At 47.1% G+C, this 12,046-nt stretch overlaps 1 protein-coding gene across 1 annotated transcript in view; it reads left to right on the top strand.

Moving 5' to 3' along the window:
• The window catches only part of ZZEF1 (zinc finger ZZ-type and EF-hand domain containing 1), a 143,076-nt gene that overhangs the window by 121,995 nt on the left and 9,035 nt on the right, over window positions 1-12,046 (top strand). Inside the window, exons 44-52 of the mRNA XM_025362949.1 lie at window positions 1,699-1,818; window positions 3,157-3,348; window positions 4,708-4,808; window positions 6,817-6,952; window positions 7,058-7,417; window positions 8,319-8,462; window positions 10,230-10,398; window positions 10,577-10,675; window positions 11,162-11,327. Coding sequence (XP_025218734.1) covers window positions 1,699-1,818; window positions 3,157-3,348; window positions 4,708-4,808; window positions 6,817-6,952; window positions 7,058-7,417; window positions 8,319-8,462; window positions 10,230-10,398; window positions 10,577-10,675; window positions 11,162-11,327 — 1,487 coding nt within the window. The remainder of the gene's footprint in view (window positions 1-1,698; window positions 1,819-3,156; window positions 3,349-4,707; window positions 4,809-6,816; window positions 6,953-7,057; window positions 7,418-8,318; window positions 8,463-10,229; window positions 10,399-10,576; window positions 10,676-11,161; window positions 11,328-12,046) is intronic.

The raw sequence follows: 12,046 nt of genomic DNA, 5'->3' as shown, positions 1-12,046 counted from the left end.
AAAAACTGGGCAATGGCCAGGCGCAGTGACTCACAGCAGTAATCCTAGCACTTTGGGAGGCCGAGGCCGGCAGATTGTCTGAGCTCAGGAGTTCGAGACCAGCCTGGGCAACATGGCAAAACTCCGTCTCTACTAAAATTACAAAACATTAGCCAGGTGTGGTGGTACGCACCTGTAATCCCAGCTACTCGGGAGGCTGAGGCATGAGAATCATTTGAACCTGGGAGGCGGAGGTTGTAGTGAGCCGAGATCATGCCATTGCACTCCAGCCGGGGGAAAGAAAAAGAACCCCTCCAAAAAAAAAAAAAAAAAAAAAAAAAAAACAGGCTGGGCAATATTTGGCATGGAGATGAGCATGCTCGCTGACTTACGAGAATTTCCAATACCTGAGAGGCAGAGGAATGATCTTTCAAGGAAACACATGTCAGCTCACTTTTAGGATCATCTTCCCAATAGAGATATCCATGAAAGGAGGAGCTCAGCTGAAAAGTTGAAGGCTATTCAGCAGAAGCACCGATAGGGAGCTCATGGAGGGCACTCAACACCGCAGGAGCTGGACTCAGCGGCATTTCAGCTCTGATCTATACTGGGAGTTTGTGGTTGTAGAATTGAGACCATTCATCTACTATTTCTTTTGTTTGTTTGTTTGTGGGTTTTCTCTGGCATTTCTTTGTTTGAAACAGGGTCTCACTCTGTTGCCCAGGCTGGAGTATAGACCTGTGATCATGGCTCACTGCAGCCTCAAATGCTTTGGTTCAAGGGGTCCTCTTGCCTCAGCCTCAGTCCCTAGCTGGGACTAACCACAGGCATGTACCACCATGCCCAGTTATTTGTTTTAATTTTTAATTTTTTAATTTTTTTTAGAGACAGGGTCTTGCTATGTTTCCCAGGCTGGTCTTGAACTCTTGACCTTGAGCCATCCTTCTGCCTCCGCCTCTCGAAATGCTGGGGTTACAGGCCTGAGCCATGGTGCCCAGCCTGCTGTGCCCAGCCTGCTGTTTCTTGAGTTCATGGCATTTATCACAAGGTGCTACTGTTTCCATTGTTTACATTGTAGTAGGAAAGGGAAAATAAACTCCCTAAGGGCAGCAGTCATTTCTGTCTTTGAATCCTTCATTCAGCAGATATTTGTTGAGCACCAAGGGCCAGATGGAACTGAGTATGTAGTATTGAGCCAGAAAAAAGGTCCCTGCTCTCTCCTGGAGCTTACGGTCTGACCGGCAAGAGAGACAACAGGGAGCCTGCAAGAAAAACTGCTGTGGGTCAGAAAAAGCCTTACTCTAGTAAAATTTGAACTGATAGATAAGGAGTCAGCTTTGGGAAAACTGGACAGAGCATTCCACGCGGAATGAGTAGCAAGCTCCAGGCCTCAGAATGGAACAAGCGTGGTTGTCAAGGAGCGGAAAGAACACCTCCCAGGCATCAGGGTAATGCAGGAGAGGGGGTGCGCAGCCAGAGAAGCAGGCAGGGACCTTGGTCTCTGTCAGCCATGATCAGAGGCTTGGATTTTAGCCTAAAGAGCACCGGACAGCTTTTGGAAGTTAGAGCAGCGGGGTGTGACATAAAATAGGCTTCATTCAAAAGTACGTGTTGAATGAATGAATGAATGAATGAGTGAATGAACAGACTGAGTTATAGCTAAGGTTGTACCTTCTTCACTCCACGGCAGTCACAAATCGTTCTTTTTCTGCGTGGCAGGCTCACGGTTTTGAAGAGACCCATGCTACCTTCCTTCAGACCGATTTGCTGAAGTTGCTGGTGAAAAAATGCAGCAAAGGGACTGGCTTTAGTAAAACGTGGCTCCTCCGGGACCTGGAAGTAAGAGACGAGAGGGACTCCTGCTCCTCTTTCCTGGTGCAGATGTACTGGCCTAGGAGTTAGAAGCGTCAGCGAGTTCCAGTTACTTCTGCCCTGTGCACGCTCATTTAGTGCAGTGTTGGAAACTCCCTTGCTTCTGTATTCCCTTTCGGAAATAGGGATTATGACACTTGTCTACCCCTGTCAGGGAAAATGAATTTAATGTTTGTTCAAAGAACAGTGGAAGAGAAGCGTTTTATGGAAACACATGATTAACCATTATATCATGGTAATAAAGTATACCCTTGAATTTTTATTTCCCTTTAAAGTTGCTTTCAGCCAATATCAGCCTCTAAATTTGTCCTCACTTACGTTTATTTTTACGTAGGATTTTAGTTGATCATTGTAATTTTATTACTGTTCCCCTTAGACCTTAGACTTTTCTTAGTGGAACTACTGTGGTTCCCTGTGGACTTTCTGTGCCCAGTGCCAGCTTTAGGCCCAGGAAAGGCTGCCGCCGCATAGGAGGGAGTGAGCGGCCATTCACAACCCAGCAGAGGCTGGAACCTGCAGAAACAGCTCTCATTTGCCAGAAGAGGATTTGGTTAGGTTTAAGGAAACTATGCTAAAACATATTAATGGATAATTTGGAGAGTATTTGAACTTTTATTCTTAGGGAATATTTTAAATTAAAATTTTTTATTATTAGAACCACATTGCAGAAAACTTTATAAAAAAAAAAAAAAAACCCTCCAAACTCTGTATCCCAAACACAGCTGCCATTAGCATTTGGTATATTTTCTCCTTGTTTTGTTTCTATGCATTTCACGGTGCGTGTGTAAATCTAGACCGCATCGTGAGCATCTTATTCAAAGAAACTGATGGCATGTGGGTTTCTTTCTAGGTTTTGATGTAGTTTTCATAACATTTTTTATGGATACATATAATACATGAAGGTGGCTTTCAGTTTTGTTGCTATTAGTGCTTCACTGAGCGTATGATGAAAATAACTTTGTATATTTTACATTATTCGTAACAGATGAGTTGCTGGGTGAAAGCATATGAGCATTTCCCTAGCTCTTTACATTTTGCCAAAAGAAGTTCTAAAACGGATGATAGCAGTTTATACCATCTGTGGGAAAGTTAATAAACACAAAGGTCCCCATAGTGTTCAGTTAGTATTTCTTTGGTTACAAAGTATAATTAAACATACATTCGTGTTTCTTTTCTAATTTCACATTCTTCAAGTAAATTCGGATGTCTTAAAATGGTTAGGCCCAATATTTTCATGATTAAAGGACTGTACCGTCTTCCCGCCCACTAAGCGCTCACATTCAGCTGGATTTTCTTTCTGTGTAGATTTTGTCCATCATGCTGTACTCCTCAAAAAAGGAGATGAACGCTTTGGCTGAACACGGAGACCTAGAGCTGGATGAGCGAGGGGACCGAGAGGAAGAGGTGGAACGGCCCGTCAGCAGCCCTGGCGACCCAGAGCAGAAAAAGCTGGACCCCCTTGAGGGCCTGGATGAGCCCACCAGAATATGTTTCCTGGTGTGTTCTTGAGTCGTCATGTGGCTTGGGAGGGGTTTCTGAGGGATGACTTCTCTTTGGCCCGGGCCATGTTTCAGCCTAAACATGAAAACGCTTCCGTCGGCTGTCCTGAGAATTCACTTCCTAAAGACTCAATCTGTGTTGTGCAGAATTGATCCAGAAGAACAGAAAAGCCCCACAGCAATAGTTCTTAATATATTGGGTTATAAACTCAAAAGCTTTAGGTCCTCTCTCCCCATAAAATACACATTCAAATATGTATGTAAAATTTTGCATGAATTTCCAGGGCTTACTAAAGCCCTAAGGCTCGTCCATGAACTCTCTACAATAGTTCCTTCCTCATAGTTTCTCAGAAATACACTCTTACCTCCCCTAGGTAATCTATTCTTCCTCAGAATAATATGAAAAGGATGAGGGCTTGGACTTCAAAAGTTGTAATTAAATGAGGAGTAAACAGAATGTAGGGTAGAATGTCAGAAAAACCAAGTCCCAGCCAGGCACAGTGGCTCACACCTGTAATCTCAGCACTTTGGGAGGCTGAGGCAGGAGGATCGCTTGAGGCCAAGAGTTCAAGACCACCCTGGGTAACTTAGCAAGACCCTGCCTCTACAAAAAATAAGACTAGCCAGGTGTGGTGGCATGCACTGTAGTCCTGGCTACCCAGGAGGCTGAGGCAAGAGGATCACTTGAGCCCAGGAGTTCAAGGTTACAGATTTTGCAAGAAAGTTTGCATCCCCTGCCACAGAGCATACATGCATTTCTGTATCCATGAATAAGTGAAAGCTATGAATCCAGTTGGCACAATACAGAAAATGATAATATCATTGATACTAACAGAAAGACTACTCTGATCAACATTGCTGACAAGTTTAAGTGCAGGTTAAAACTCTTGCCTTTCTACGCTTTTGGTACTCAGTGGTATGAGCTATGATCACACCACTGCACTCCAGCCTGGGCAGCCAAGTGAGACCCTGTGTCAAAAAAATCCAAAGAAAATACCGTGCCCATATATGTGCTAGTTGTCAAACTTGAGTGTAAAACGGTTATAGAGATGCTAGCCGTGAATACGATGTGGTGAGTAAGTATCTACTATTAGCACTGTATTTTGTTGATAGGATATTTCTTTGGGGTTTTAGTGTTTTATAATTTCCTTTGAAATTACAATCCTAATGTAGGTGTTACAGTCCATGTTTTAGTGCTTACAATTGTATATGCTTTTTAAACTACCCATATAATGTTCCTCAATTATAACCTGTGGAAGCTTTTGCTATATTATCTTCTCAGTTTTGAGTTCAGTTTATCAAAACTGTATTGAAGCACTTTTAATGGTTCTTGTCTTTGTCCTCCCCGGGCCTCCAGATGGCTCATGATGCCCTCAATGCCCCTCTGCACATTCTTCGGGCCATATACGAACTGCAGATGAAAAAGACTGATTCTTTCTTCCTGGAGGTTCAGAAGAGGTAAGGGACATTTCGGTGCAGCTGAAGTGTGGCCAGGGAGAGCACATGTGAGGGCAGGAGGGTGTGCCCCTCCTGGCAGCGGCTTCTGGATCAATGGACACTCCGACAGGCCGGGAAGCAGTTGCTAGTCCTTTGTAAGGCGAGGTAGGAGGTGGCCTGTGCTGCATTACCTGGATCATCTTCGAAGTGCACTGTGGTTCCTCTTTAAAACTGATGTTTGTAGTCTGCCTCTGAGAAGTAAGTTTCTGAGAGGAAACTTATTTTACAGACGCAGAAATTAGGTAGGCACCAAAATGGCTCTCGTGTGTAATCCCAGGGAGCAGATAGTGTAGAACAGGAACTTCTGCTCAAGAGATTTTTAAAATTAAGAACATACCCTTTCTCTTGGCCAGGAAGTTCAGAGCTAGTTCTTGGGCCCAGCTTTTTAATTTGGGTAGAACTTTACATATCTGCAGTCTGGTCTCTTCCTCCATCCCCCATATCCTAGTTTTGACTCTTCTTACTCTAATTGTGAATTCTCATTTAATTTGTCTTTTATTTTACATTTCATGTGTCTCTTTTATGAGTTTCTTATATATTGCCTAAAAGCCTTTGTGAGATGAAGCAGGGTTGCATTAGTTAGGGTACAGTCTAAGCTGCTGTAACTAAGAAACAAGAAATATAATGTATCAGGGCAGTAGAATGTGTGTTCTCTCACATAACAGTCCAGAGGTGGGCAGAGTCTGGGGTGGGTGACAGCTGTGCTCCACAGAGTGACCCAGCAATCCCAGCGTTCTCGTCTGTGGAGTGGAAGCTCACTTGGCCACCCCACGTCTCGGTTCTAGCCCAGAGGAAAGGGGGAAGGTGGAGAAGGGACTGCGCCATTAGTCGAGGTGGGACACCACCTTGCTCACCTGCACTGCCCGGAACCCAGGGGCATCACCACATCTAGCTGCTAACCATGTCTCTCGCTGGGTGACTATAGCTCTTGCTAAAATTCTAGGGAGCTTTAGAGAGAGAGAAGGGCCACCACGTTTCGGCCAAAGTTGTCTAACTGTTCAGACTGCGTTGAAATAAGGCAAACACCAGGCTGTAACCATTCCAGCTGTTTCTGTACTTCACTTCTGTTTTCTGTGTGTCATTTTCATTTTTCTGTTCGTAAACCTCCAACCACAGCATGGAGTCACTCTGAACCCATTTTGATTCAGGAGCTGCCCAATTCGGGGATCACTCTTTGCTCAGTTAAACTCTGTTAAATTGTCTTTAAAAAAAGAGAAGGGGAGTCCAGGCATGGGGTGTGAGCCTGTGATTGCAGCTACCAGGGAAGCTGAGGCAGGAGGATCACTTGAGCCCAGGAGTTCCAGTCCAGCCTGGGCAATAGCTTCAACACGTCATCTCTAAAAAAATAAATTTAAAAAAAAATGTTTTTTTTAATGAAAAGAAAACATTTAAATTAATTTAAAAAATGAAAAAGATCAAAAAGGAGAATGGATTTTGCAGGAGAGTTTGCATCCCCTGCCCCAGAGCATGCATTGCATTCCGTATCCATGAATAAGTGAAGGCTGGGAATCCAGTTGGCAAAACACAGAATATGATAGTGTCATTGATACTCACAGAAAAACAACTCTGGGCAACGCTGCCAGCAAGTTTAAGTGCAGGTTAAAACTCTGGCCACTATGCCAGGCGCGGTGGCTCAAGCCTGTCATCCCAGCACTTTGGGAGGCCGAGACGGGCGGATCACAAGGTCAGGAGATCGAGACCATCCTGGCTGACACGGTGAAACCCCTTCTCTACTAAAAAATACAAAAAACTAGCCGGGCGTGGTGTCGGGCGCCTGTAGTCCCAGCTACTTGGGAGGCTGAGGCAGGAGAATGGCGGGAACCCAGGAGGCGGAGCTTGCAGTGAGCTGAGATCCGGCCACTGCACTCCAGCCTGGGCGACAGAGCGAGACTCCGTCTCAAAAAAAAAAAAAAAAAAACTCTGGCCACTGTACACTGTTGGTACTCAACTTTGTGCTGCCTTTCTTCAGGTTTGATGGTGACGAGCTCACCACAGATGAAAGGATACGGTCCCTGGCTCAGCGGTGGCAGCCCAGTAAGAGTCTGAGGCTGGAAGAGCAGAGCGCCAAAGCTGTGGATACAGACATGATTATCCTGCCATGCTTGGTATGTCACCCCGCCTTGGACCCAAAGTGTCCGCACCCCATCCCCCACCCCATAGCACCACTGTAAGAAGGCTAGACCTCTGTAACGGTGGGCTTGGGTTTGCAGTCCCGGCCTGCACGCTGCGACCAAGCCACTGCTGAATCGAACCCCGTGACCCAGAAGCTGATCTCCAGCACAGAGAGCGAACTGCAGCAGAGCTATGCCAAGCAGCGCCGTAGCAAGAGCGCCGCCCTCCTGCACAAGGAGCTGAACTGCAAGAGTAAGAGGGCTGTCCGGGACTACCTCTTCCGAGTGAACGAGGCCACGGCTGTGCTGTACGCCCGCCACGTGCTTGCGTCCCTGCTCGCCGAGTGGCCTAGCCACGTGCCAGTGAGCGAGGACATCCTGGAGCTCAGTGGCCCTGCCCATATGACCTACATTTTGGATATGTTCATGCAGCTGGAAGAAAAGCACGAGTGGGAGAAGGTAGTTATGCAGACTGAGCTTGCGCTCACCCACCAGGTTCTTCCTCTGCCCCACAGGCTTCCTCCAGTGAGTGCTTCCTGGAGCGAGGCTACCTGTGTGGCTGTGCGGCTCCCTGACAGGTGTGAATGCAGCAAAGGTAGGGCCACTGTATCCTCTCCCAAGGATTGGGCTAGTGAGGAACTCAGGGGCCCTGAGCGCAATTTCTAACTGAACCAGAAAGCTTTGTCGCCATCTTCCCAGTTTCCAAGTGCAGAAATCTTGAGGCACATTCGGTAGCTCCTTTTTGATCCTGTGCCTCACCCACTGTCACACACACACACACAGTCCATGAGGAAGTTCATTTGGCCTCTCAGCCTTGCTTTGCCCATCTGAGAACTCCACCAGACCTCGAGGTCCTTGCCCGGCCTTGCAGTGCTGCAGGTGCTGGCAGGCTTGCTCTAGCATATCTAGCTTTCAGAAGGGACAAAGGGAGCCATCCTGCCTCTACTAGGCCCTTGCGTGGACATGTCCTCCCCCGGTTCTTGCCACCTAGAGCTCCCAACTCTGCACCTCACTGTAGACATCGATCACATTCTGTGGTCATTATTTATCCATAGGCCAATCCACCTGCTTGGCTGGGGACTCCTTCAAGGACCAGGACCCTTTATGACTGGTTCTGTTAGTTCTTTGAGACCACCTCTAAGCAGTATCATTCTGAAAGGACTGCAGTGTCCTGATTGACAGCAACAGCCTGGTCCAGTGAGAGGCTGGTGGAGTTGGTTTTGGGTGATGGAGTCACAGAGGCTCGTCCTAGGTCTAAGATGATGCCAGCACCTTTGGGTGGGTCTTGGGTTGAAGTAAACTGTCCCTTCTTCCTGATGCCACTAGCAGGCCCTGACCTTATCTGTCTGCTTCCTACCAGATCCTGCAGAAAGTGCTCCAGGGCTGCCGAGAGGACATGCTGGGGACCATGGCCCTGGCTGCCTGCCAGTTCATGGAGGAGCCAGGAATGGAGGTGCAAGTGAGGGAATCGAAACACCCATATAACAACAACACCAACTTCGAGGTAGGGCCTGGGGCTAGCAGGCCTTGTAAGGGCTACTGAGTGGCAGAGACCTCATCAGTGCCCTGGACAGCAGAGACCTGTCCAAGAAAGCGCTGCCTGGAACTAACTGCAGTCTGCCTCCTCGAGGCCAGGGATTCTGTACAACAAGTCTCTTCTCCGGGCCGTGCTTGTTTTAGTAGAAGAAAATGGGCCACCTCGTGCTGCAGGAGAGCTTTACTTTCCCTGCAGCAAGCTCCTGAGAGAGAGTGCTTGGCGTCACAGTGAGACAGTGAGTCTGGATGTGGTCCAGGTTGGACCCTCACTCTTCCGCTGCCTCCTAATGACCTGCCCACACCTTGGATACTACAGCCCCTTTTTAAATTTCCCATAACTGAATCAAAGTCTCATCTTTTCCATCCTTAACTTTGTATCTGGGCAGGGAGGTAGGCATTTTGATGAGGCAGGAATGGGGCAGCCTCCGTTATTCTCATTGACTTAAGGCCATGTATATCCTTTAGCACCTTTTTTTTTTAGACGGAGTCTCACTCTGTCGCCCAGGCTGTGGAGTGCAGTGGTGTGATCTCAGCTCACTGCAACCTCCGCCTCCCGAATTCAAGTGATTCTCATGCCTCAGCCTCCCTAGTAGCAGGAATAAAGGCACCTGCCACCACACCCAGCTAATTTTTGTATTTTTAGTAGAGACGGGGTTTTACCATGTTGGCCAGGCTGGTCTCTAACTCCTGACCTCAGGTGATCCGCCTGCCTCGGCCTCCTAAAGTGCTGGGATTACAGGCGTGAGCCACCTCACCTGGCCCCCATTAGCACTTTTAAAAATGTTGGAGAGAAAACAGAAATGTTGGAGTTGCCCAGGCATCTACTTCTGAGTGGAAGATACCTGCAGCAGCAAAGGTGGATGATGAAAACCGATTTAGTACTGGGTTATTGGCCAGCTGAGATTTTGTTTCTCAGAAGTATAATCTCCTAACTGCCTTCCTTCCAAGTCTCTTCTCTCACCATGTTCCTGCGCTCCAGCCCCACTCCCTTGGTCCCACACAGGCACATGTGGTCAGCCACCAGGTTCGAGCCCAGAGAGGTCTTGTCTTCTCCACTGATCCTAGACACCCGTTGTCCTTCTCTGGAGTTCCTGCTGCTGCTACTTTCTGATTTCCTCACTTTTGCCTCAGCCCAGCCTTGCTCCACACCAGCTGTCAGTGATGCTACACCGTGCAAGCCTCACCAAAGCTTTCCAGGGTTTTCCCTGTTGTCCAGAATCTTAGTGCCTCATTTTCATGCCCAGGGCCTTCAGTGTCTGCCCCTGCCAGCCTCTCTGGGGTTATGTCTTGTCCCTGTTCCTGCTTCCCAAGCATATGTGCCCATGTAGCACACCCTTTACCCCAAACATGCCAAGCTCCTTGCCATTCCCTGAACGTGCTAGACCTTCACAGGGCTGTTCCCCTGTCTGAAACACACCCCATGCACTCAGGTCCACCTTGCCTCCCACTCCTGCCTTCTCCTGGCAGGGTCCTCCTGTCCTCTTCACTCTTCACAGCAGCCTGACACTCCTTCTCTGGGGCCCCGTGCCGCCTGCCCCACTGTGCCTCCCTCGCACCGCATTTGCAGTCCGTGCATGCTCCTCGCCGCAGCTGGACCGTGCACTCCTGGAGGCCAGGGCTGTGGTTCACTCATTCTCACGCACCCAGGTCCAGCCGCAGGAGTCAGCATGGGGCAGCTGCAGTCAGTGTCTAGTGAGCAGCATCGACAGAAGTGTTCTCCATTTCCCCTCTCTAGGATAAAGTTCACATTCCTGGTGCCATCTACCTCTCAATCAAATTCGACTCTCAGTGCAACACAGAGGAGGGCTGTGACGAGTTAGCCATGTCCAGCAGCAGTGACTTCCAGCAAGACCGACACAGCTTCAGCGGGTCTCAGCAGAAGTGGAAAGATTTTGAGCTTCCAGGTAGTGAAACAGATACTCGATTAGATAGGTTGTTCACAGGCAGTGTTTCAACTTCATACTGAGAAGGGGCCTTACTGGAGAATGTTGAAAGGGGTTTAATAGCTTTCATCCGACACACCTCTGTTGTCATTCCCTGTTGCTCCAGTTCCTGACCTGCCTCTGACTCTTGTGTGCCTAGGAGACACTCTGTATTACCGCTTCACCTCCGACATGAGCAACACCGAGTGGGGCTACAGATTCACCGTGACGGCCGGACACCTGGGGCGGTTCCAGACAGGTGTGTGCTCTGGGCTTTGCGTTCGCACCATCTGCCTGCCAGGGACACTCCATGGCTGTGGGTGCCATGATGTCACTGATCTTGGTTAAAATCAAAGCAGGTACTTGTCTCTCACACTTTCCAAATTTGTCTCACAAGCCCCACATCTGTCACTCCTGAATGTGATTTCATTGGCTAGTGGTAAACTTGAGTGGCCAGCTATGAGAGGCATTCTGTCAGGGCCTGAAAAGGATGCTTGTTCTCTTAGAATTTGCCTGGGCATTTTGAAAAAAGGAGGAACTGAAAATATGACCCCTGTGTCATTTTTACAAGAGCCTTCATTTCAGCCAGAATTTAAATGATCGCAGTTATTTCATCCTATTGATTAAAATTTGAGCAGTTTATAAAATGTAGAATTCTTAACATACACAATTGTTACACTTTATATAATAATATTACTTATTACATGTCTCTGTTTGTATATCTGTGTTTTGGGGTGTTGGCCAGGATTCGAGATTTTGAAACAGATGTTGTCAGAAGAAAGGGTTGTGCCTCATCTCCCATTGGCAAAAATTTGGGAATGGCTGGTGGGCGTGGCCTGTCGCCAGACTGGCCATCAACGATTAAAAGCCATCCACTTACTTCTGAGGATTGTGCGATGCTGCGGCCACAGGTAAGCAGTGTCCTGGATGGGAGCCCTTTGCCAGGCGTATGTATCCCCACTCTGTGGCTGGCCCTTTCATGCTGTCAGTGGTGTCTTTGATGAAAAGACATTTGTGGTTTAATGTCTTCCAGTGTTTCAGCCATTTGCTTTATGCTAACATTCTTGGTGTCTTGTTTAAGAAATGTTTGCCTTACTCAAAGGTCATGAAGGTATTTCCTATGTTATCTTCCAGAAACTCGTTTTTCCTTTCACACTTAGAGGACTATCTGCCTGGAAAGCATTTGAGTGTATGACAGAAGGGGTAGGCATCAAGTTAGTTTTGTTCCATGTGGATCTCCATTTGACTGTATAGATTTTTTTTGTTTGTTTGTTTTTGAGACAGAGTCTCACTCTGTCATGCAGGCTGGAGTGCTGTGGTGCGACTATAGATCAATTTGATGAGAATCAAGATCTTTAGAACACCAAGTCCTCTAATCCACAGCCATTATATATTCTACTTATATTCCTCTATTGTTTAGGTCTTAGTAATATTGTATAGGTTTCTATGTAGAGGACTTAACATTTTGTTAAATTTATTACTATTTAATGTTTTTGATACTATAATTGGTATTTTTTAATTTTAGCTTTGTTTTTTGCTGATATACAATTAATTTTTGTATATTGCCCTTATATCCAGTGACCTTACTAAATTTGTTCATTCTAAGACTATGCAGATTATTTAGTGTACA

The sequence above is a fragment of the Theropithecus gelada genome, chromosome 16 (assembly GCF_003255815.1).
Source record: "Theropithecus gelada isolate Dixy chromosome 16, Tgel_1.0, whole genome shotgun sequence".
Lineage (NCBI taxonomy): Eukaryota > Metazoa > Chordata > Mammalia > Primates > Cercopithecidae > Theropithecus > Theropithecus gelada.
This window is presented reverse-complemented; position numbering and strand designations above follow the sequence as displayed.